At 37.1% G+C, this 27,537-nt stretch overlaps 1 protein-coding gene across 3 annotated transcripts; it reads left to right on the top strand.

Annotated features, from left to right (window-relative positions):
- The first annotated feature begins 15,463 nt into the window (after positions 1-15,463).
- LOC129887493 (F-box/kelch-repeat protein At1g55270-like) lies at positions 15,464-26,722 on the top strand. Of its 3 annotated transcripts, none has more exons than XM_055962612.1 (3): positions 15,464-15,584; positions 15,903-16,048; positions 24,940-26,722. In XM_055962612.1, the coding sequence occupies exons 2-3, from the start codon at positions 15,986-15,988 to the stop codon at positions 26,188-26,190; spliced, it is 1,314 nt and encodes a 437-aa protein (XP_055818587.1). In that variant the 5' UTR covers positions 15,464-15,584; positions 15,903-15,985; the 3' UTR covers positions 26,191-26,722. The 3 variants fall into 3 exon arrangements, with proteins under 3 accessions (XP_055818587.1, XP_055818585.1, XP_055818586.1); XM_055962610.1 differs by lacking the exon at positions 15,464-15,584 and adding an exon at positions 15,600-15,819; XM_055962611.1 differs by lacking the exon at positions 15,464-15,584 and adding an exon at positions 15,606-15,819 and having other exon boundaries at positions 15,900-16,048.
- Positions 26,723-27,537: the final 815 nt, after the last annotated feature.

Raw genomic sequence — 27,537 nt, 5'->3', positions numbered from 1 at the left:
CTCCTTAAACTAAGCCACTACGGGAATAGACTTAATAGAGGGAGACTCTACTTCAATATCCAAAATATGAGCCAAGTATGGCTGGCAACCCTGACCCACCACTTTTCTATCCCTAATGAAAGATATGATTTTAGTTGGCTTAGGCTTGTACACCCCTTCATACTCTAACTTTTCCTTACCAAGGATATCTAGAGTCACAGTCTTAGCAATACAGTTAAGAACAATATAATAAGAGGTCAACCAAGTCATGCCTAAGATCACATCAAAATTATTCATATCCAAAATCACCAAATCAACCTAAGTTTGAAAACCCATAAATAGAACAGAACAAGCACGATAGACATAGGAGACTATAACAGACTCTCTAATTGGGGTAGAAATATGGATAGGTTCATTAAGCATATCACGAACCATATTAAAACCTAAGGCAAATCGTATTGTACATAAGAGAAAGTAGAACCCAATTCAAATAAGACAGTAGCCATTTAGTTGTAGACAAGAATAGTACATGTGATCACTGCATCAGACATCTCAGCCTTTATCTGTCTCGAAAAAGCATAAAAATGTGCCCTATCATCCTGACGGGTAACCTCTTTGCCTAGCTGCACCTCTCCTCTACTTGCATTACCATTTCCTTGACCTCCATGGCCTCGCTGATTTCCTCCTCACCCACCTTATGGATGTCCTCTGCTATTATTACATCCACCTACTAATACCGCAACTCTAGTCTACTATTATGTGAGATAAGTCATGCAAGGGTGGGGACAACCTCTCCTCATGTACCCTGTTTCCCCATAATTATAATAATTACGGTCAAGGGATAGTTGCTGCCTGGTGCAAAAGAAGCTCCTTCACCATTCTGAGTAGGATTTTATTGTACAGTCCCTGAGTAACCACCTATAGAAGCAGGCATGACTGACTGAATTGGTCGAACTGCAATTGTCGGCCTACCTGAACTCTAGAGTAGGAGACACTAAAATTACATACATTCTTGGGCTTCTTAGCCAAAGCCTTGGCTTGACCATCTCGTCAGACTCCTTCCACTTTCTTCACAAAGTCTGTCACTTTATTAAAACTTTTACCTGCTAAGGTCTAGTGAACAGACAATACCTATAACTCGAAATTCAATCCTTTGGTGAACAAATAGATTCTCTCCTTCTCTGTGATCACCAACTGGGTAGCATAGATACATAAGGCATAGAACTTAGCCTCATAAGCGGCTATAGTCATGTCACCCTACTCAAGGCCATAAACTCATCCTTTTTGTGATCTCTCAGAGTCCGAGGCACATGCTTCTCCAAAACCAAGGCATGGAACTGAACCTAAGTGAGTGAAGGAAAAACTAGTGATCAACATTCCACAAAGGCTCTCTACTACTGCTTAGCTTTATCTTGAAGCTGAAAAGCCACAAACACAACTCCATGATACTGTACAATGCCCAATTTGTGATGTCTCTAATAGCAATCTAGGATGAAATCATAAGCATCCTCACTCTTAGAACCACAACACTAAAGGCTTCAAATTCAAAAACTTGGTAGTATCTCATGCTCAATTCCAGTCATCACAGGGCCCAAAAGTCGATAGAAGAAGGTATCAGTCCTTAATAATCCATCCATCTTAGGGAACATAGCAGCAACATGATAAGCGACTAAAGCTTGAGAGGCTTTCACTACAGGAATAGCTCTAGAGTCGACTAACCCACTCAAAAAATTCATAATCTGTTGAGCTTTAGCTGGGTCCAAAGGGGGAAGTCCCGCAGTTTCAGCCTCTGGATCATCCTCCAATTCAACATCTTCATCAACCTCTACCTAAACATTATCTTCTACCTTGGACTGGGGTGTGGGAGGGACCTCTTCTCTAGTAGTATCCTCAACTTGAGCTTCACCCCTGGCGAATATTGCCCTTCCCCGGCCTCTACCTCATCCTTTTCTTCTACCTCTGCCTCGACCACGTCTTCTCACTACTGGCTCCTCTGCTAGCTTATTGGTAAGTGATACTAGCTTGACGCTATTGTACTGTAGGTTAACCATATGTGGACAAGAGAGTGAAAGAGATTAGGTACCAATTTTGATCACCAGATACCAATTAAAGACAAGTTATAGCATGAAGGGAGAAGAAGATAGAGAGATTTCCTAAAGTTTTGCAACCTCTCAAAAAAAGTACAGATGTCTCCGTACGGTTACACAAGACTCTACTAGACTCATTTTGGTACAATGAGATTAATGAATCTAGGGATAAGATACCAACTTTCTCATGACCCAAGTTGTCATGAGTGGCACCCACACTAACCCCTGGTAGGAGAACCGATACTATGCCCTAAAAACTAAGCATACTTAAGATAAACAACCATTTAAGGATGTGGAAACATGCTTTAAATAATAGTTTTAAACTGAGTTCCCATAAATTCAGAAAATTAATCAAATAATATAAACATGCGGAAGCTAACCCTTAAAACTTGAAAGTCATTGTACCAAAACTCTACCAAAGGTCTAGAGTAAGGGGATGCAACCTTAAAAACAATAATTTAAACTAGTCTCTGAAATGGTCTAAGTCAGAAGAAACTAGGCTGAGATCCTAGACAAATCCACGGAAGCCTGAAAAAACTAGCTCACCCTTGAATTTAATAGGCCAATGATCTCCTAGTTGAGCTCTGTTAGTAGCCACCTGAAGATGCTCTATACTCAACAAAGAGCGAGCAAGTATAGTAGCAGTACACATAACAATAGTGTGCTGGTAAGATCACATGGACATTCCAGTAAGTGAAATATATACAAGTAACCAAAACATAGTAAAACCAAGCATTTACAAAAATACAATACCAATTAATATTTCATGAGGAATATACAGTTTTAGAGTGTCAATCTTAAATAAAATAATCAATATTGATCCTCTCATGAAATTTATACCCAAACTATTAGTGTGTTGGTGTGACATTCATTCCAATAATAAGTGTGTCGGCGTGACAACTAATTCAATATGTACTGACGTGGTACCCGATCTAATGTGTCGGTATGACACCTGATCCAATATGTATCAACATGGTACCTAATCCAATATATGTCGTTGTGACACTCGATCCAATATGTACTAGCCTAGTATCCGATCCAATATGTGTTGGCGTGACACTCGATCTAATAGTCATAATAACAATCACAATCACCAATGAATAGTTCACCCACTTGCATAATCAAGTAACAAATTCATTGCATGAAAATGATCACAAATAGTTATTTCACTAGGTTCATTCCATCTTTCTCTATTCATATACATGCATGAAATATTGTTAATGTAGTTAATAGGCATACATAACTCATACAGAAAAATAAATCATCACCTACCTCAAAACTAAGCCTGAATGCCCTTAAAGAACCTGAGCTTTCCCCTTCCAGAGCTTCTTGGCTTGTTCTTGGTCTAAAACAAATAGTTAATGCAAAGAATCAATTACAATTGCCTAATTTACCCGGATTAAACAAAAGTACTAACTCTCACAAAGTTCATGATCCTAACACCCAACTAGGGCTTTTCTCACCATTAAATTTAGGCCAAAATCTTCCCCCCAAGTTAATTTCTATATATTCTAATGACTAATAATTGAATTATATGTTTGAAGAACTTACCTTTACCAAAGAGATTGGTGGAAAACTAAAAAGAATGGCCCTAGGTCGCCCTTTACTCTCCCAAAAATGAAATTGGAGAAATAATTTCCTTTTTTAGGACTTTTACGTGTTTAATTCGCGACCGACCTGCCATTGTGGGACAAGCCTGCCATAGGAGGTATAATCCCACCATGGCATGTTGTACAAAAATAAAGACTCGGAATTTAATTTCCAAGCCCCCATCTCGCAACACACCCTCAATCCTTGACGTTCCAAATTAATTCTTTCATGCCAAAATTAATTATGGGTGTTCTACTTGCCCGAATTTGACTATATAAAGTCATACAAGCTCCTTAATGTCTTGGATATTAACTTAAATAATCAAACTCATAATTTAATTCTCCAATCATTATCGGATTACCACATACTTTACCTGACTCAGATTTCCTCCAAGTCTGGCCTAGACACGAAATTTTTAAGTTATTATTCGGAGGTTTTCTTCCCTAAATTATGTACCTATATGCTTATCCATAAAGAAGGAAATATATCATTACAAAGCGCTTCTACCAAACCTTTTTTGGAAAACTTTCTAATTTTGCTCTAGTAGTGGGTAAACCTCTACAGATCTATGTGGATATCAAAAATCAAACCAGGCCTAGTTGTGCAAGAGTTGAGGTAGAGTTGGATTTACAAGGATAATTTCCTAAATGAATCAATACAGGAAAGAATAAACATAACAGGGAGATTATGGAGAAGTGGGCTCAGATTAAATATGACTATGTCTCTAAATATTATAAATTGTGTATGATCCAGGATCATAATAAAGAGGAATGTTATGTCGATCACCCTAAATTAGACCTGAAGAAAGATACAGAAAAGAAAAAGGCCCAAGGAGAAGGATCACAAAAACATGCAACTACTAAACACAAAGAAAGAGAACAAAGCATGGAGGAAAAGAATAGGGAGAAGGAGACAATGGTAGAAGTAAACAAAGTGATACAGAAGGATAAAGAGGAATTCAAGGAGCAAAAAAATAAAAAAGGGTAACAAGAGCGAGGAAACTACATGTATGAAACAAAGTAGGTATGATCTCCACAAATAAATTTATAACTTTACATGAGAAAGAAAAGGAAATAAAAGTAGATTGAACAATGAAAACTCCAACAAACAACAAGCACAATCATCAAAATAGATCAAAGAGAGATTTGGACAAAAGTGAGAGATTCCAAAGGAAAAGGGATACAATCACAAAATTAAGGGGGAAAAGGTCAACATACCCACAATAACTATGGCTTCAAGTTAATTTGCTAGATATGTGAAACCTTTAACAAAGAGAGATAGGATGGAAAATAGCAATGAAGATAAGGCAAAAAATATTCAAATTAATGATAAGCATTAGATTATAATATCTGATAATACTAGCCAGGGTCTTGAATATAGTAAAGGAACTCACAGAAGAGCATATACAAATGAGAAAAGAGATAGAGGAGGATGATGGCATAGAGGAGAATATTCAACAAATAAGCAAAACGGGGGATTTTTTCCTAAAGCACACAAACTACTTGAAGAGTGGAATTAACAAGGCAAAAATATGATCCCTTTATAGGTCAGAACAAGGAGTAAAAAGTAAAGGGACTAAATCATCCATCAGTAATTAAAAAAATTATTTTCTAAATATATTAGGTCCGTTAATACTCAGAATGTAAATCAATATCTAGTAAATCTACCAAGATTTGGATTATTTGAACGAAAGAATGGAACAACCAGGTGGTGTATGACTCTCAACAACACATAACAATGAAGTTCAGCAACTACATCAAATATTTTTTAATACAACTATGTATACAAGTTGCAATGCTCTAGAGAGATTGAAACTATGAGAGGAGATGAAACACATTTGTGATAGGAGTCTGAATCTCTAGATAGTAGGAGGAGATTTTGAAGTGATTATTAGTTAAGAAAAAATTAGAAGTACTCCCTTTTACTCAAGATGAGGCAATTGAAATTAGAAGGACTCCCTTTTACTCAAGATGAGGCAATTGATTTTACACTTTGTATTAATAACTGTGTTCTAGCTGAAGTGAAAGCCAATGGCAGCAAATACATATAGTAGAATGGAAGAATTTGGGAGGATTGTATCTTTAAAAAACTAGATAGAATATTGGTAAATATTACCTTCTTTGGAGTGGTTCTCATCTAAATAAGTACACCATATAATAAGACAAGGCTTAGATCATTCACCTCTTCATATGATATGTCCAAAGAAGAACCTGCAGTCAAATATTTCAGATTTTCCAATTTGTGGAGTAGGCAATCTAAAGTTAAGGAGATAGTGCAAGTGAACTAGGACATTGGTTTTGTGGGGATCCCTTTTATGGAGTTTTGGGTGACGCTAAAAAAGGTAAAGAGTGAATTGACCAAATGGAGAAAAAAAGCTTTTGAAAATATTTTTCAAAGGGTAAACACTTTGGAGGATATCATTAGGCCAAAAGAAACTAAATCGAAATTATAGAAAATAAAGATGAAATTTAAGAAATATCTACAACTAGAGAAAAAATTTTGGAAACATAAGTCAGGAATGAGGTGGTTTGCAGAAGGGGATAGAAACACTAAATTATTTTACTCATTTATTAAGGGTAGAAGGAAGAATTTCCCTTTGGTAGAAATCAAGAATAGTCAAAAGGAAAATCTCAATACTAATCAGAAGGTTGGGGAAGAGGCAACATATTTTTTCTTCAAGCAATTTCTTGAAGAAGAAAACGTCCAAGATTTTTCTATGCTATAATACATCCCTTAAATGATCAGTACAGAATAAAATAAGGAGATAATGAGGTTACCAGTGATGAAATTAGTGAAGGAAGTGGTTTTTTCTCTAAATAGGGACAATGTCAGTTGTCTATATGAGTTTTCATATAAGTTTCTTTTAGGTCTATTGGGACATTATTAGGGAAAAATCACAAAACTGGTAAGGGCCTTTTTCTGTGGCCAGTAATTACCCCAGGCAATCACACTAACTTAGTGTTGTTACCAAAAAATAAAAGGATTCAAGAGTTCACTAACCTGAGGACAATTAGCCTCAACACATTCTCAAGGAAGATAATTTTTAGATTGATTCATGAAAAAATAGCAGGGGTCTTCCCAAGTATCATCTCACATAATCAGTTACTTTTTATTAAGGATATATACATTACTGAAAATGTGTTGTTGGCTCAAGAGTGTAATATCTCAAAAGTTGGAAAGACGATTTGAAAGAAAATGCAAAAAAAACTTTGTTGCCGCCAATTTAAACAAATCTACCTACGGTCCGTATAAGGACCTAAATACCATAGGAGGGCATCGTAGATGGGTCCTGAAAGTTGGGACAAATAGCTAATTCATTGATGGTACCTGCAGACTACACCTACGAATCGTATAAGGTCCTACAACCCAAAAGAGTGGTCGTAGGATGAGACTCAGAGAAGGGTTGGTTTTTGAACTCAAAAGGATGAGTGGTCCTACGGACCATAGGAGGATCCGTAGATGACGATTCATAGGCACTGTATTGGAAGAAGGGTTCCTATGAACCTAGAAGGATCTACAGGCCATAGATGGCCCTGTAATTTAAAAAGTCGAGTTTTAAGGTTGTACATGACGAACGGGGGTCTACAACCCGTAGATTTGGGTCATAGGAAATTTCTAGTAGCTTGGGTTTTTAGACATGATTTCTGTGAACACTCTAAACGATCCGTAGAGTGACCTACAACCTATAGGTGGGGTCCGTAGGATCACTTTGGCAATTAATTTCTAGGGATAATTTGGACATCTCCCACTCTTTAATATCAAATCTATGTCATTTTGAACTACTTTCCTACGATCTATAAATATACAAACCCTCTAAATTTCTCCTATTTCCTCTCAAACTCTCCCACTCAAAAATTCTCTCCCTAAAGTTCTCTCTCAAAGGAAAAACAAGAGCTCTCAAGAATTGCTAGGGTTTCAACCTTTGGTCTTTGAAAACAAGAAAATTCTAATATCTGAGCAATAGGAAAATCCTTTCACAAACTGTCTATAGAAACCAGTTAAACCCAAGAAAATCCTAATATCTGAGAGAGAAGGAAGTCTAGGCCAATTCTTAACCACCTCAGTCTTCTTAGGATCAACTCAAATACTATCACCCGAAATAATATAGACAAAAAACACTATCGACCTCAACCAAAACTCACATTGGCTAAATTTAGCAAACAACTAACGATCCCTGAGAACTTGAAAGACAATTCTCAAATGATTGGCATACTCATTCTCACTTCGAGAATATATCAAATTATAATTGATAAACACAATGACGAACATATCCAAATATTGCTTGAACACCTTATTCATCAAATCCAAAAAGTTACAAGAGCATTCATTAGTCCAAAAAAAATAACCAAAAATTCATAGTGACTATACCGAGTCTTAAAAGCCATCTTCAAAATTTCATATTCTCTCACTCTAAGTCGATATTAGCCCGGTCAAAGATTAATCTTTGAAAATAAACTAACACCTTGGAGCTGATCAAATAAGTCATTTATCCTTGGGATAAGATACTTATTCTTGATTATGACCTTCTTCAATTGTCGATAATCAATGCACATGCGTAGAGAACCATCTTTCTTCCAGAAAAAAAAACCTGGAGCACCCTATAGAGAAATATTCGATCTAATGAAACCCTTATCCAAAAGGTTCTTTAACTGATCTTTCAACTCCTTAAGGTCTGCCGGAGCCATTCTATAAGAAGGAATAGGTCTAGGCTGGGTATCTGGGAGAAGATCAATTTCAAAGTCGATTTCTATTTTGAGAGGAATATGGCAAAAATCTATGGGAAACACTTTCAAAAACTCATTCACAATGGGAACTGACTCAATAGTAGGGGTTTCAAAATTCGTATCCCTAACCCTAACTAGATGATAGATGCAACCTTAAATGTTGAATTACTACCCTTCCACTCTATGACTGACTCATTTTAGAAACTAAAACTTAATCACTTGGGTCCTATAATCAATGAGGCATAACAAGCATGAAGCTAATCCATACCCAGAATAACATTAAAGTTAGTCATATATAACTCTATTAGATCAAATGGGTGATTTTCGAAAAAGCTGAGATCGGGCAATTTCTAAAAAACAATTTAGTTAAAACTGATTCCCTAATAAGATTAGAGACTGAGAAAAGTTCTAATAAGATTTTGGGACATATATCAAACTTCATAGCAACATAAGGAGTCACGAAAGAAAATTTTGCTCCAGGATCTAACAAAGTATAAACATTAAATTGAAAGACTCGTAACATACCAGTAACCACATTAGCAAAATCCTCCTGATCTTGTCGAGTCTAAAGAGTAAAACTTGTTCTGATGCTGACCACCACCAAAATAAGATAAAGTACCCTGTTGAGCCAGGCGACCTATAGAAGTACACTGAGTCTGCTGACGACCATCTCTACCCTTGCTAGCAAGCGAAGGGCAATCCTCACCTTACAACCCAGTTTACCACAATTATAACATGCATCGAAACCAGCCAAACAATCTCCTCGTTGGTTCTTCCCATACTTTCTACATGTGGGGACAATCTGACAGCTAGAAGCACTCCTTTAAAGCTTAGGATTAGACATCCTATATTTGTTGAAATTCTAAACCAGAGCACTAGATGGATTCGGGTTAGAGAACTTCTGTCAAAGCTAAGAACAACCACTATTACCGGACCTCTGATGAGAGAAATCACTACTACTTGTCCTTGCCTTCTTAGTCTCTCTAGCCCTTTCCTTATGCTTCTCCTCCTCAATTTGTTGAGAATGAGTCATCAACCTCGAGATATCCATCTCTTTGATCAAATAGCGGTTCTACACTCTTTGACCATCATCTCCAAAATATCAGAAATGAACTTGCTCATACGTGCTACAAAGTCGGTTACCATTGTCGGAGCATGCTTGGACAATAGAGTGAACTACAAAGCATATTCTTTCATACTCATATTTCCTTTCTTCAAGTTGATAAAATTTTGAACCTTAGCCTCCCTCATCTCAAGGGGAAAGAACTGATCTAGAAAAGTACCTCAAACTTGTCCTAATCCAAAGGACCCGAAGCAATAACCCTCTCATCCTTTCATTGAGTGAACCATACTTGAGCAACTACTTTCAATTGGTAAGAGGGAAAATTAGTCATTTCCACCAGATTCACACCCATGATGTCCACAACTTTTGGACCCCTACAAAAAACTATTGTGGCTCTTCGTCCACCTTTGAACCATGAAATTCCAGAGAATTCATCCTAGAAAAGTCTCAAACTCTTGTCGACATCGTGTCCATATTTGGGTTAAAGAGATCTACCACCTCTCTATTGTCTTGTGCCATCATATCTTGGGAGAGCACTTGGAAAGCATCTCTAAACTTGGCATAAGTCACTTGCTCGGCCAAAGGGTCAATCGGAGCTTGAGGTGCTTGTCGTTCCTCATTTTGATTCATGTTACTTCTCAATGAAGCTCTTCTTGGAGGCATGATTCTGAAGCACATAGAACATGAGTTAGAAGAAAACCTTATAAAGTTCAACTCTATCGTATGACTTAAGAGTATGAAAGAAGTGAAGTTTCTTAAAGATCTCGTAGCCTCATATTCATAGATGTGGTGTAGTACACACTGATGAACAAGAATCTACTTAACACGACTTGTCAGACACCTAGGATTCTTTGAAAAACTTGATGCTCTAAATACCAAGTTTGGTATGACCCAAACTACCCTTTAGACGTGACATGGAAAATAAGATATCCAGAGACCCTAAACTAACCACATGAAATAAGCATGACACTAAGATAAGGCAACATGAGCAAGTAATTTGAAAAGCGGAAGATAAGTCTCAAAATGGCAATCTCAACATAAGGAGAATTTGAGTATAATAATAGATAATGCGGAGATCATACTAAGTCTAACATAGCCTCTACTATCATAAGTGTGGAGGCCTCACCATATCGAAATTCCTCCTGCCAGGGCGGCCTACCTGGAGATAGAATCTCTGAATCCTTTCTCGATCCCCCCTTTAACACATGTACCCACATGACACCATCAATCCTTAGCTCTTGAAATAATTTGAAAATTGAAAAAAGTTTGAAAAGTATATAAAAGAACTCATAATATGGGCAGGCACTCGAACCATGAGGACTCACCAAAGCAATGCAATGTTTATGAGATCCAATACTAACCGCAGGCCAAATGAGAAGCATCGTGACCTATAATATAAAATAATATAAGCAAAATAAGTATGCGGTCAGTACTATGAAATATACGGAGTATGAAGAATGTGCGAAGCATGACATAAATATGATAATGCAATGAACAAGCTAAAATATGACATAATCATTTAAAACATCATTAAAAACATTAAACATGATCAATGCAGTAGTCATAAGAAAAGCATAAGCTTAAAATTACATAAATGAGAATGATAAGTCTTTGTGAGAGATATTATTAACTGACATAAATCATGTGAGCTAGAACATGGAGTTTAGTATCTTCCCCACATCGAAAAAAGGTTGTCCTACTTGTCAGGTAAAGGCCATGACATGCGCTATTTGTGGATCCACTAGCTTAAGTTGATTTGTCCAATTAGGACATCCTACAGGAGCACATAGTTATGGGAGTAGGGGATTTATACTAAAGAAATTCGCTTCTACTAACGGGTGAGTCTCCATCCCAAAGTCCTCCCGATGCTAAGTAAACTCTTAATGGAATATCATAAAACATATCATAATCTTTGAAAGTGGTAAGAATCTAGTAATACCAAGATCATCATAACATACATAGATCATAAGAATAGCTCATTTAACATATCATGACTTCATAACATATTCATAAAAGACACTTATCTAAAGCATCTATATCATGATAAGTTTTTTCATAGAAAATCATGAAAATCCTTCATGATGAGAATACTTCAATTTAAGCAACCTTGTCTTCATAAAAGCGTATTTGATACTCTATCAAAAACATCCTTAAATCATAGTTTCTTCAAATTATGATGCATGCATAATTCTCAAAACATAGTTCATAATCATAACATAGGCATAATGCATGGGTTCATGTAAAAATTCTTAAAAACATGTAGTTAAGGTCAAATCATGCATAATAAGATCAATAGAAGTGAAATAAACCAAAATTGATTAAACTCAATACATAATCATGAAAACCCTATGTTTTTGGAAGAAATCATAAGGAGAATTTGAATATTCTTTGGGACTCCATGGATGAAATTCTCACATACCTCAATGAATCATAGACTTGAACTTGAAAGAGGATAATTGAATCCTTGAAATTCTAACTTGCTTGAACAAGAAGACCTTGAGAGATAATTAGGGGTTTTGAGTCAATGAGACGGAATGAGGGGAAATTTGAAGAGTAAAAGTAGTTATAGGTCTTATGAATAGGCTCAAAACGACATAGCTTAGGCATTAAAAGAGTAGGAAATAACCTTGAGAAATAACTGTCGAAGGGACTCTATGGACCCTACCTATGGGTCATAGGTCCTCCTATGGACCGTCTAAAGGCTTCATGGAAATCAGGGCCAAATCCCAAGTCTTTAAAGTTTTATCTACGGCTACCTCCTATGGGTCATAGACTTTTCTACCTATTGTAGGTCCATTCGTCTTGTTGAGCCCTTAATATCAACTCTTTGAATCTCAATATACAAGACCACCTACAACCTGTAATTCTTTCCTACAGTCCCTAGGACCTTTCGTAGAACTAAGTGATGAAATACACCAAGTCTAGGGTAATCTACTACATACCTATGGGTCGTAGACACTCCTACGGACCATCATGTTGGTCCGTAGGACAAGTCCAGAGACCTCTACAGATTGTAGGACCTTGTACGGTCCGCAGATCACTCTCGTTGACCTGATTTGTAAATTAACCATCATTCAAACCACAAATGATTCTTATAATCTGTACGACATTCTATGGTCCGTACAAAGGGCTCGTAGAACTAGTGCACCAGAAAAATTTTGAACCTTTCCTTTTCAACTTCCGAGGCTACCCATGCTCTCAGACTTTCTACTCATCGCATCAGATACCATATTGGCATTTCCCAAATGATATAAAATAGTCACATCATAATCTATAAGCAAATCCATCCATATCCACTGCCTCAATTTCAAATCCCTCTAAGTAAAATTGTGTTGTAGGTTGCGGTGACTTGTGAATACTTCACAATGGATGCCATAAAGGTAGTGCCACAAAAGTTTTAGAGCAAATACCACAACTGTCAACTCTAAGTCATGAGTATGATAGTTCACTGAAATTTCAAGTGTCTAGAGGCATATGCAATGACTTGTTTATCCTAAATCAAAATAGGATCCAAACCAAAATATGAAGCATCACAGTAAACAACAAAATATTTACCTTCTTCAAGCAGAGCTAGTATAGGCGTTGTGATCAACAAAGTCTTGAGCTTTTGGAAGAACTCTTCGTATTCATTTGACCACTGAAACGGAACCTTCTTCTAGTTCAGATGGGTCAACTTGGAAGCAATGGAAGCAAATATTTCCACAAATTGATGGTAAAAACTAGACAGCCCTAAAAACCGTGGATCTCTATCCCAATTGTGGGCCTAGCCCATTTCTTAACTTTTTCTACCTTCTTTGGATCAATCATAACCCCTTCTTTTGAAAATATATTCCCCAACAAGGACACATATGGCTCCACAATGCACACATAGGTTCCCCAATATCATAAATAATAATTAAACCCATAATTTCATTCTAAAAAGTAGAATTAAGCAACTTAAAATCAAAATACATGCATAAATATAACCCCCACATGATGTCTCACCAATTTCAAGAGTTTCTAGGGTTCTTACTCATAAACTTTGATTCTAGGAGGAAATTCGAATTAAAGGTTGAAAGGATTGACAAAGAATATAACCCTAAGCCCTAACCCAACTCTTACCTCGGGACCCAAACCCAAACCTAAAACCCAACCTTGACCTTGAGACCTTACCCCGAGACACCACCCCAACCTTGACACTTGACCTACAGACCTGACCTGACCCTATCCCCAACCTTGGCGCCCAACCCCATTCAGTAATTATGGGACCTACCCCTGAATTACCTTGAGACACAACCTGCGACCCCGAGACCCAAGACTCAAGACCTGACCTCAACACCAAACTATAACTAGTTGAGCTTTAGGTTTGTATCATGTCTCATGTCGGAGGTTTAGTCATATGTTGATTCAGGGTCGTTTCCCATATCTGTTTGAGGTTGGAAGTTGAGTCATAATTCAAGGTTGAAGTTAAGTCCTAAGTCAAGGAGGATCTAGGATTAGGCATCAAATCTTGTGTTAGGATCGGGCTGGGTCTCGAATTTGGCAATCCTGGGTCGAATCTTGAGTCGATCAAGGGTGGAGAGGTGGTAGGTTAAGGGGCTAGGGACGGGGGGATTTGGATGAATTAGGTGTTGGAGTTTCAAGGTGGGGGTGGTGAAGTCGAAAGAGAATTTAGGAAAATATTTTCCCAATTTATAGTAGGGAAGTCATTTTCCTTAAATTGGAAGAAAATAACTCCATTTAAAAAATATTTTTCAAAATATTGAAACCAACTGAACATGGAAAAATTGGACCGACCACACTCTTAGAGAAAAGATACACCACATCCGAGATAATAATGAAAATAATAACAGTAATAGTCACAATAACCCGATCATATGTCTTTTGATCTTTAATACTTTATCATTTTAATGAAATCTCATGAATTTTATCAATGCTTTGAAACAAATAAGAACGATTAAAAAATAATTTAGAATTTTATAATTAATAATTTAACTAATAAACGATCGATAACCGCTATACTTATATTGAACCAATTGATTTCTTGTTAATTAAATTAGCAAATTAATATATTTAAATATCAATAATTAATAAATCAAACCATTGAATATAAATATCTAATTGAACCACCCGATAAATATCCCTAGTCACCATGCAAAAAACTTTAAGCAAATCAAATTTGAATAGTATTTCAGTATTTTTTAAAAATTGGGTTGGGAAAGGGGGGTATATTTAGAGGTGGACATGGTATGAGATGGTTTATGGTACAATATTTGAATCTTTAATTTGGTGATTTTAATTTTCGATTCTTAAAAATATTATATCATTATCATAACAAATTAATTTTGTATGATTCAAGATTTATGTAATATAGTGAATCAATAATCATTGTTTGTTCAACATCAACTGTAATAACAAATAGAAAATTATGATGCCGATTTTTTAAATAATATCTCAATTATATTATATTAATATTTAACTCATGCAAAAAAAAAATCTAAAGAAAGTACAAGCAACTCCATTTGTTAATCAATTACATAAAAAAAAGATACTTCAATCAAGACAGAATAATCAAAGTTTAATTAAACATGTAGTTTTGCATTAGTACGAGGCTGTAGATTTGTTAGTATTATAATATTATATAAAACTAATTTATGTAACTATGTATTTTATTACAATATTTGATATTTAATTTATAAATACTAAATACCTCACTCAATACCAAATAAAAAAAATTAAAATGCATAGCATATATTGTACTGAATACCGAAAAAGTTTAAAATATATGTCATATATCATCTACCATATCAAATATCATAGATTTTTAATATCTAATTTTCTGATTTGGTATGCTAATTCATATCGCCCACCTCTAAAAGCTCATTTAGTATGATAATAAGAAATAATTAATCTTGAGATTAATTATTGAATAAGTTTATTTCATATTTAGTTAGGATAAATTAGAGAATAATTTATTATGAAATTGTAGTATTATTTTTATAATAAAATAACATTACTAGTCTCTTTTTTAGTACAGCATCCCGTCTTCCGCGCCACAAACTGGCATGTGTTTCTCAATTCTCTTTCACACAGACACACAAAACAGAGACAGAACGGTTTGGATTTGACCCAATAAATTAAATGCGACCACTGAAAAATCTGGTAAACCTTTTTTCTTTTGTCCTGTGCCAAGAACTGGAATTTAATTTTTCTGCAATAATGTATATAGTGATTATCAAAATCTGCAAATAAAATTGAACTAGGTAAAAGACAATTTTTCCAGCTGTAATCTTCAGCTTATGTTCGCTCTTTTTAAGAAGGGGAGAGTAAATTTAGTGTGAGACTGAGAGATACTTCTCTCCTTCTGCAATTGCTCTAAAAAAGAAATTCCAAAAAGGTGTAGTTTGTTACTTTTTAAAAAAAAATTGATTCTTTGTGTTGAATTCTGGTAATAAGATTTTTTTATTAATTTTTGAGCAGAAAGGTCTTGATCTGTGTCTGGAGGGGTGAAATCTTGATTTTTGTTGTGGGTTTTATCTGTGAATGAAATCTTGTACACAAAGATGGACCAAACAATTGAAAGGTCTTCAAATGCACATAGAAGTTTTCGAGTTCAACCTCCACTGGTGAGTGCACTGCTCTTCATCTTTATTTGTTTGTTAATTTCTTTGATGAATGCCTTTCTTTCCATATCCTTATGAAAAATTCTGGTTAAAGAGCAACTTTTGGAGGAATTTTGGTGCTTGGTTTGTTTTGAATTTGGTCTTTTGGGGTTTGGATTAGCATAATTTTCCTGCTGAATCTGCAACATTTCTCCTTAGAATTCAGCTAAGGTCCTTCTTCAACTTGACTTCTGATAAGAGGGGTTGTTCAAATGATAAGCACCCTCCAACTCAAAACCTAAGTTGTGGGTTGGAGTAATCAACGGAGCAAAAAGGGGTGAGAGTTCCGAGTGAGGGGTAAAAAAGATTTTTAAAAAGTGGGGAAAAGAAAGGTGCCTTCTGGGTTAACGTTTCCCTCAATTTGAAAGAAAAACTGAGAATTTTGTTCTTCACTTTATGCAGTGTTTTTTTTTTTTTTTTTAACTCATATCTGCTAGTCACTACTACCTTGTTATGATAAATTTTCACTGGATATGACGAGGATAGTTTCTAGGATATTTGTTTTTGGATAATGGTGGTGTCTAGGGTAGCTTGCATAAACCTAGACTATTCAATGGCCCACTTGCTAATCTGTCCATGATACTTAGGCAACAACAACACACCCGGTAAAATCCCACAGTGGGGCCTTGACAGGGTAGAGTATACACTGACCTTATCCCTACCTCATCAAGATAGAAAGACTATTTTTGGAGGACCATCAGCTTGAATACAACAAATCAAAGTAGGTATAAAAAGGAAAAACATCAGTGCAGAAAACATGACAACTAATAATGAAACAACTACAATAAAAAAATAGTGCACTAACCAAAATACCATAAATAACAGATGATGATAGAAATCAAAAACAAGACACTACAAGATGATGATAGGCCCTTCCCCGGACCCTGCGCATAACGGGAGCCTTAGTGCACCGGGCTGCCCTTTTACAAGAATAAGACTAATACTACGAAAAACACCACCAAGCCTAAATCCAGTATGTTGAAAGGCGACAAGGGTCTGCCTCGCCTTTATGAATTGAGGTGCCAATAAATACCAAAAACTTAAAATATTTAATTGCATATATAAATATCCAAAATCTCAATAGAAATTATATATATTAGCAAATATTTCAATTCAAAAACTAATGGTAGATACTAAAAGTCTAGAACTTGAATGAATCAATAATTCATAAGACAATTGACAAGCAATACTAGAACTCTAAAATTGAGTAGGGGAGAAATAAATTAAGAAGAATTTTTTATTTTTAAAAAAAATATAGGCAGATTGCAATCAGTACTTGGTAGCTCCAGAAATACAAAAACAGAGCACATTGTGCACTGCTGTGCTGAGTGCTGAGTGCTGACTGCATATGGAAGAAGAAGAAGATCAGAATAAGAGAAGAAGAAGAAGCCAAAAAAAAAAGAAGACTTGAAGAACTGAAAACGTACCTGTTGAGCAACTGATGTTTCGAAGACTCAAACTGAAAAAGAAAGAACTGAAGAAGAGTTGCACGAAGGAGAGAAGAGAGTCGCAGGTTTGCCAAAACACCAAATAAACCCTAATATTGCCTTTTAATTAGTAAATCAGTTCTTTTTTAAAAAAAAGGCGCGCCTTTATCACCTCGCCGCGTCGCCACTCACCTTTTTGTTGCCTTTTGTCACCATTTTGATCTCGCCTCGCCTCGTAGGGAATAGGTGACAAGGTCTCGCCTCTCGCCAAAGGTGATATGGCGCTCGCCTTTCAAAACACTGCCTAAACCTATGGAAAAGCAAGACAACACTCCACTCCACTCCCTACTAACCTTATACCTTAATCAGGTTAAAAAAGATGGATGCAAAAAGATATTTGTGGGAAGTAGACAAAGACTTAGTTGATACAGACCTATGAATAGGAAAATATCTGTGACCTTCAAACCCTCTCCTCTAAGGTTGTGCCCTCGGTAAGCTGAGGTTGTGTCATGTCCTATTTAATCACCTCTCCCCAATACTTTTTCGTCCTACCTCTACCTCTCTTTGTACCCACTATATCCAACCTCTCACACTTGTTCACTGGGCATCTATGCGTCTCCTCTTCACATGCCCAAACCATCTCAACCTCGCATTTCTCTTATTGGACAAAACAGAGGCCACTCCTACCTTGGTTTAGAAATTTTTATTCTTATCACTCGTAGTATGCCTTAACATCCATCTCATCATCCTCATGTTCGCAACTTGTATCTTCTGAACGTAGAGTTCTTGACTATCTAACATTCCGCCCCATACAACAAAGTCACTCTAACCACCACTCTATAAAACTTACCGTTAAGTTTATATGGTACCTTTTTATTACACAAGATTCCGGAGACAAGTCTTCACTTCATCCACGCCGCACCAATACGATGTGTGACATCATCGTTGATGTTCCCACTTTCCAAGATTAAAGATCCAAGATACTTGAAACTATCTCTCTTAGGGATAACTTGTGTGTCAAGTCTCACTTCCACGCCTGCCTCATGCATAACATCACTGAACTTGCACTCTAAATATTCCATTTTGGTCCTGCTCAACCTGTACCCTTTAGGCTCCAGAGTTTGTAGCATTAACTCCATTGTGTGTCTCGTCAATCAGTACTATGCCATCTGCAAATAACATATATCACGATACTTCATCTTGAATATATTGCATCAATTCACCAAGGCAAATTGAAATGAGCTAAGTATTGATCCCCGGTGCAACCCTATCTCAACATGGAAGTGTTCCTAGTCTCCTGCCACTGTTCTAACTCGAGTTTTGGCTCTATCATACATGTCTTTTATCGTCCTAACTTAAGTGACCAACATGCCTCTAGCCTCTAGGTATCTCTAGAAGACTTCCCTCGTGACTTTGTCTTAGTCCTTTTCAAGATCAATGAACACCATTTGTAAGTCCCTCTTTCTTTCTCTATATTTCTCCGCCATTCCCATCACAAGATAAATGTTTTTTGTAGTAGATCGCCCCGATATGAATTAGAACTGGTTCTCAGAAATGGACCCACCCAACCTCACCCTCATCTCCACCACCCTCTCCCGAACTTTTATAGTGTGACTTTGCAATTGATACCCAGTTTTGGATATCACCCTTGTTCTTGTACAACGGAACCATCGTACTCTATCTCCATTATTCAGGCATCTTTGTTGTCTCAAAATGACATTAAACAACTGAATTAACTCCTCTATACTTGCCATATCTATGCTCTTTCAAAACTTCATCAGAATTTCATCTGGTCTAGTCTCTCTTCCCGTGCTCAACTAACTAATAGCACACTTAATCTCCTCAACCTCAAAACACCTATAATACCCCAAAACTTGATGTCTCTCAGGGTGCTCCAAATCAGCAAGCACAATGTCTTCGCCTCCTTATTCGCTCAAGAGTTTGTGGAAGTATGTTTGTCATCTTCTTCTAATGAGTGTCTCTTCCACTAACACCTCGTCTTTCTCATCCTTGATGCACTTCACTTGATCCAAGTCTTGAGTTTATCTATCTCTTGCCTTCGCAAATCTGTAGAACTTCTTATCTCTACCTTTGTCCCCTAGTTCAATATGCAGGCATTCGAAAGCTACCGTTGTAACTGCTAACTTAGCCTTCTTTTTTATCACCTTATACTTTTCCTTATTCATCCGCTTTTGCTCCTCACCCTTGCACTCCACTAAACTTTGCATAGCCAACTTTCTTTGCCTCCACTTTGCAACTTTGTTGCCACTTTTTCTTGGACTTCTCCATTTCACCACCAATTTCTTCGATGACTACCAAAGTTACCCCTTGAAACCCTTAGCACTCTCTGGCTGCTTCCCTAATGCAACTAGCTTTCCTATCTTGCATGTTGTCCGCAACCCCACTACTCCTCCAAGCCCACCCATCAACTTCTCCCTCATCTTTCGAGATAGGGCAGGGGTCAAGACACCCCATTTAATTCTCGTTCGGTCATATAAAGTCTTCTTCTTCCTGTCTCTTTCTTAATCTCCAAGTCCATCACCAAAAGCTTATGTTGGGTAGTAAGATTCTCACTCTGGATAACCTTGTAGTCCTTACAAAGGCCTCTATCACCCTTCCTATAAAGTATGTAATCTATCACCAAGTGGTCCTCTTCCTTTTGAAAGCACGAGTTATCTATCAATAATTGAAAAGCTTTAGCAAAATCTGGGAGCAAGGCTCCACCTCCGTTCCTATCCACAAAACCAAATCCTTCATGCTTATCGGCAAAACCACTAGAAGTTTCCCCGATGTGGCCATTGAAATCTCCGCCAATGAGTATCTTCTCGGTGTGCGGTATAACCCTCACTACCTCATCCAAATTCTTCTAAAAGTGCTTCTGGACCTCCTCGTCCAAGCCCTCCTAAGGCGTGTGAGCACTAATAATGTTCAAAGTAAGGCCTTCAACGACTAGCTTAATCATCATTATCCTGTCATTGATCCTCCTAACCTCCAACACTTGCTCCCTTAGGTCCCATATACTAAAATACATACTCCATTCCTATCCATCGAGCCACCTAAGTACATACCTAGGCAAATGGAAAGAAATAATTACCTAGCTTTTTTTTGCCTCAACCAGGAGTTTGAACTCTAATATCCCATGATCTTCATCCACTTCTGTCATGACCCAAGCTACATCCTAGAAGTGACACGGCGAATAGGATCCCGAAAGACCCTAAACAAGCCTCTTAGCATAAGCATGACTTAAGATAACAAGATAACCAAACATAAATTGAAACGCGGTAGATAAGTCTCAACATAACAATCTCAATATAAAGGAAAATCTGAGTACAAAAATGATAAAGCGGAAATCATACTCGTATGACATAGCCTCAACTATCATACGTGTGGCATAGGACAAGTCCTAGCTCACGAAATAACTGAAATAAATGAAGTTTGAAAATGAAGAGACATAAGGAACTCATGTAGTGGCCATGCCCTCGAACCATGAGGACTCACCAAGCAATGTTGTGCTGATAAGATCCAATACTAACTGCGTGCGTGAGTAGGAGCATCGTGACCTATATTATAAAACAATATAGACAAAAGAAGTATGCGGTCAATACTATGGAATGTACTGAGTATGGAGAATGTGCATGTAATGACCAAGCTAAAACATGATATAATCCTTTAAAATATCATGAGAAAGATGAAACATGATCAATGCAATATTTGTAAGAAAATCATAAGCTTAACATAACATAAGTGAGAGATACCGTTAACCGTCATAAACCATGTGAGCTATAACATGGAGTCCTGTGTCATCCCTCCCAGACCGAAAAGAGATTGTCCTACTTGCCAAGGTAAGGACGATTAACATGAGTTGTTTGTGGATCCACTAGCTAGGGTCAATTAAGGCAAATCCTAAGGGGCCACATAGTTCTAGGACCTGGGTAATCGCCACTAGTCCAACTCGGTGCTGGGTAATACTCTCAACAAGAATAGTTATAATTATAGCATGATCTTTTAAAATGATAATAATCTTGTAAGACCAAATTCATCATACTTGAAAATCATAAGAATAGTTCATTTAACAAATCATGATTTCATAACATATTCATAGACACTTATCTAAGCATTTAAATCATGATAGGCTTTGTTCATAGAAAATCATGGAAATCCTTCATGATAAGAATACTTCACCTTCTGAAGCAACCTTATTTTCATAAAAACATTATTGATACTTTATCTAAAAAGCATCCTTAAAATCATAGTTCTTCAATTAATGATGCATGCATAATTCTTAAACATAGTTCATAATCATAAAATAGGCATAATGTATGGGTTCATGTGAAATTCATCAAACACATGTAATTAAGATCCAATCATGCATAATAAGATCAATAGAAGTGAAATAAACCATAATCGATTAAACTCCATGCAAGATCATCAAAAACCTAGGGTTTAGGAAGCAATCAAAAAGAGGAATTGAAAGTACTTTGGGACTACATGGACGAAAAGGAATCCATGGATGAAATTCTCACATACCTCATTGAATTCTAGCCTTGAACCTTGAAGAGGAGACTTGAATCCTTGAACCCTAGCTTGGAGGAAAAGGTGATCTTGAGAGAGAATTTTCTTATGAGTCTTAGGGGTTTTGAGTGATTGAGAGGGAATGGGTAGATTTTGAAGGGTAAGGGTAGTTATAGGTCTTAGGAACTAGTCCAAAACGACATAGCTTAGGTATTAAATAAATAGGAATTGACTAAAATAGCCTTGGAATTAAACTGTCAGAGGTGACCCTACGGTCCTCCCTATGGACCGTCTGGGTCGTCCGTAGGTCGACTTCAGAAAGTCAGTAGCCCAAGTCCAAAACCCACAAATCCTTCCTACGGTCCGTAGACCTTTTTACGGGCCATAGGTCCTACTCGTCCTGTTGAACCCTATGACTCAACCCTCTGAATCTCCACCTATGACCTCCTACGGGCCGTTGGTCCATCTACGAATCGTCTTGTGGGTCCGTAGGAAAACTTCAGAAACTCTGATTTTCTTCCAACTTCAAGGACCCCCCATCTACGGCTGCTTTCTACGGACCGTAGGACCTTGTACGGTCCGTAGGTAGGCCTCGTGCACCATCCTTTGAAACTCAATTTTTTCCCAAGTGTCAGGGCTACCTACGACTACCCTCCTATGGGTCGTAAGACTTTGTATGGCCCGTAGGTCGGCTCGTAGGAACCTGCACCAGTGAATTGTTTGCAACTTTTTCTTTCCTTCTTCAGCTTTTCAACTTCCGAGGTGTTACAACTTCATTAAATGCTAAGCTATACACTTGAGTGCAAGGATAGTTGCTAGGATATTAATTCTTATCAGTTAACGTGATGAATATGCTTAAGAAGAAACATCCACATGATATCAACTAGTCTTGTAAGAAAATGGATCTTGGGTCTAACTCAATCCAAAAGGTAGCTCATGATGAGAGGATTGCTATAAACCATATAAAATACACTAATTTCCCCATCTACAACTGATGTGGGACTTTTAACACCCCCTAGGACCGGTGACAATATAACATGGGGTCCAACATCGGGTAAATCAAAATTTGAGATGGGTTTGGCTTGAATACCATATTAAGAAAATGGACCTTGGGCGTAACCCAATCCAAAAGCTAGCTCATGAAGAGAATTGCCCGAGATCATATAAAGAGACCAGTTACCCCATCCACAACCATGTGGAACTAACACTTGCTTCGGAAATCAAACTTCTTGCAACTGGTTGACTTTGACTATGGAAAATCTAAATGTGAATGGTACATATATGAGTATGATATATGGTCTTAATCTAGTTTGATTCATATATCTATTTATTGGAAATTTTACATCGGCTTCATAAACTGTTGTAAATGAAGCCTCTAGGTGCGCTGTACAATGTGATCCTTGATAAGATCTAAGAGTATCTCATCTTTCTTGATGGACTAAGGATGGTGTAATAGTAGAAATAGCAGCTTACTTTATGTGTGCATAAAGCTGCAGAAGACTATGTATTCACATATGTATGGATGTAAAAAGTACTATGATTTTCGCAGAATGACCGAGGATTAGTACCATTCTGAGAACACCTTAGTGAATGAGGTAGTAATTCTTTTATCTGAAGTAGCTGCAAAAAGTGGTGGTTAGATGAGGGAAACTAAAGACGATGAAACATATAAGATTGATTTTTTCTTGGGGGAATGGGTAAAATTGAAGGTGAAAGCAATAAAATCAACATTAGGAAGTGAAGAAAAAGGAAAAGAGTGTTCAGTACCAAGAAGGTACATCAATAATACTGGTCCTCTCCATTCGGAGAACTTCAGCTGCTATATCTAGCAACTTTATGGAGGTGCCTTTCTGTCAGGTGCTATCTCTTTATTTGTACTGGTACAATGATGACAGCGCCTTACACACACGTGGAGCTATGCTAGAAGAACAAATATGGATTTATAAAGGGTAATCGAACACACTATAGGTCAAGATACATCAGTTAATTACCTTTGACCAGGACATTATCTGTCATCAAACAAGCTAACTTTAATGTGGTTTGCATGTGAGCTGACTTTTGGTATTTAGCTTCTCCCGCATTGGAAGATACAAAGATGTAGATCATGGATAGGCTACCTAGATCTAGTATGCATTAAAGGTGCTAAAAGTCATATGGTTAAGTTTAACATTGGGGAAGTATCGTCTTATAGCAATAGATTGTTTTAGGGGTGCTAATTATCTGAAAAATGAATAGCAGTAGATTGCTTTGGTTAAGTTATATGCATGCCGCATTGTGCAAATAACTCCAGCAAGTATGATTTTTTAAGTGGTACCGCATTGACTATTAAGGGCAACGTGACTTTATTTTTTCTTTCTGATAATGAAGGCTGTTGGCAGGCAGACTAATTAGTTATTTATATATGTGGAAGACCATAATTTACATGCTTTCTTCACTGAGTGAGTACCTTGTTATTATAAGCATGTGGGGCAGTCTTCAAAAAAAAAACGTGGGGCAGTCTTGTGCGTTATTGATCGATTTGTCGAGTAATGATTAATAACACACTGACCTCCAAACCCCACCAATAAAAAAGAAGAAAAAACGAAACAGTGACTGAACAGAAATAGACAAAAAAAGGTTTTGGTGTATTATCTGGCAGGGCTTATACGAAAATCTTTTAGCTAGTAAAATTATGCTCTTCAGTTTTCAAACTTGCGTATATACCTTGCTCAGGCTTTTTGAGTTCTCAAAAAATCAGATTAAAATACCTATCCTAAACTTTTCTTTCTCGATTTGTGTCAATAGCTAAGAATAAAATTTGTCTTTCTTATTGTTTTGGTGTTATTATAGAAAAAACATTCTTCCCATGCTACATTTTCTGGTTATTAGAGAAATTAGAATAAACCTGCATTTCCTTAATTTGCAAATAATTTGCAGGTTGATTCTGTATCATGCTATTGCAATGTTGATTCGGGCTTAAAAACAGTTGCCGGGGCAAGGAAATTTGTCCCCGGATCCAAACTTTGTATCCAGTCAGACATCAGTTCCCATGCACACAAAAGTAAAAACTCTCGGAGGGAGAGGTCAAGAGTGCAGCCACCTCTTCTGCCTAGCCTACCTGATGATCTTGCAATTGCTTGTCTAGTACGGGTTCCTCGTGTTGAACTTTGCAAGCTCCGTCTAGTTTGCAAAAGATGGTATAGGCTTCTTGCTGGTAACTTCTTTTACTCTCAAAGGAAGAATCTTGGAATGGCTGAAGAGTGGGTATATGTGGTTAAAAGAGATCGTGATGGACGGATTTCATGGCATGCATTTGACCCAACTTACCAACTTTGGCAGCCACTTCCACCTGTTCCAGGGGAATATAGTGAAGCCCTTGGATTTGGTTGTGCTGTTCTTAGTGGTTGCCATCTTTATTTGTTTGGAGGAAAAGATCCAATAAGGGGGTCTATGCGACGGGTAATCTTTTACAATGCTCGAACAAATAGATGGCACAGGGCACCAGACATGCTCCGCAAACGCCATTTCTTTGGCTGTTGTGTAATTAATAATTGTCTTTATGTTGCTGGTGGAGAATGTGAAGGAATACAGAGGACTCTTCGTTCAGCTGAAGTTTATGATCCAAACAGGAAGCGCTGGAGTTTTATAGCTGATATGAGCACAGCTATGGTGCCTTTTATTGGGGTAGTGTATGATGGCAAGTGGTTTATAAAAGGTTTGGGATCCCACAGAGAAGTTCTCAGTGAAGCTTATAACCCTGATACAAATGCATGGAGCCCAGTCAACAACAGGATGGTTGCCGGTTGGCGCAACCCAAGCATCTCCATGAATGGTCGTCTATATGCTTTGGACTGTCGTGATGGGTGCAAACTTAGAGTATATGATGAATCTACTCATTCATGGATCAGATTTATTGATAGCAAGCTCCACCTTGGAAGTTCTCGTGCTATGGAAGCAGCTGCTCTGGTTCCCCTTAATGGTAAACTTTGTATAATTCGTAACAACATGAGCATCAGCATCATTGATGTGTCGAGTCCTGATAAGCGTGTGGAAACTAACCCACATCTTTGGGAGAACATTGCTGGTAAAGGTCACTTCAGAACTATGTTCACAAATTTATGGTCAAGTATCGCAGGACGAGCAGGTTTGAAGAGTCATATTGTGCATTGTCAGGTGTTACAAGTTTGAGCATTGGAAGTCTTAGCCACTCTTCTTGATGAGAACTGAGAGCTGCCTCTACTTTCTGTTTCAAGAACAAAATTTTCTGGAGTTGCAGTTTCGAATCATCAGCATGCTCCTGCATTGGTTATGAATCAAATAATTCCGTTGTTCTTTTACACTTCCAAATGACCTTCGGCAGCCTTAGCAGTTATTGCTTGCCTTGAAGTGTGTGTAGATGGATGTCTCCTGGAATTGTTGGGATTTAATTCGAAGAGAAGAAGGGGGTTGAGGTTATTGATTAATAGCTCATGCATGAATTTCTATGGTAATTTCATACTTTACAATTCATCAATTGGCAGAAAATTGTTCAAATCCAGAGCTACCTTGCTGATGATTTTGGCAGTAAAATTGGGCCTATTTATAACATTCAGAAAGAGATCAGATAGCTATATGTTTGTACATCCTTTTGGCCTGTAGTCTTGTACCAATAACTTCTAGTCTTAGATACTCTTTTGTGCATATAATGACATGGAGATATAGCTGATATCTTCAGTTCCTACCTTCTTCCCCATGCTTGATTTCAATATTTGTGTTTTATAATGTAGCTGGAAAGTTGCATTGAATTATCAAAATGTGGTTAGGCTAAGCACATTGACAACTAAAGTCTTGGCAGACGGAGTTACCCGATCTATGTTGTACATGTGTGCAAGCCAGCTCGAACACCACTATTATTAAAAGAAAAAGGTGTGCTGGCTGCTGAAGTGGCTTATGCCTTGTTGTATTGCACTACAATTATAAGACATCTTTGTAATAGATCTTCCAAATATCAAATTTTGGAAATCTTTTTCCAGTGCCATATTAGCTACTTTATTCCTTGAATTTATCACCAATATGATTAAAGAAAATACGAAATATACCATTGACTGATTGAAATAACATATAGATGGAAAATTTCCACCTTACAAAGAATTAAACAGTTCTATGTCCCTCTGCTGATCATATCTTGAAAACGCTTAAATGACTCCTCTTTCAAACTTAAGTTGCTTCCTGAAATTTTTGATAAAATCATCTGCCAATTTGTTCACATCCTCCTGTCTGTCGATTTTCTCTCTTTTACCATTTTTCTCCAAATCTTTCAAGTTGGAAGAAACCTTTGGTCGATGATCCATTTGAAGCTTTTATTCTAAAACTTCTTTTAGAGGTTTTTGATCCTTATTTTTTTCGTCTTATTTAATTGATGGATTGCTAGGTTGTGACAATGGCTATATATCGTGTAGTAAAGTTAGACAAGAGGGGAAGAGTTTAAGGTGGTTTTCTTTGGCTTTAAAGCATGAGATTTTCATGGGAAAATTAAGCAAAGGAAAGAACTCAAGA

This window comes from Solanum dulcamara, chromosome 4 (assembly GCF_947179165.1).
Source record: "Solanum dulcamara chromosome 4, daSolDulc1.2, whole genome shotgun sequence".
Lineage (NCBI taxonomy): Eukaryota > Viridiplantae > Streptophyta > Magnoliopsida > Solanales > Solanaceae > Solanum > Solanum dulcamara.
The sequence above is the reverse complement of the archived record's forward strand: the minus strand, read 5'-3'. Positions and strand labels throughout refer to the sequence as shown.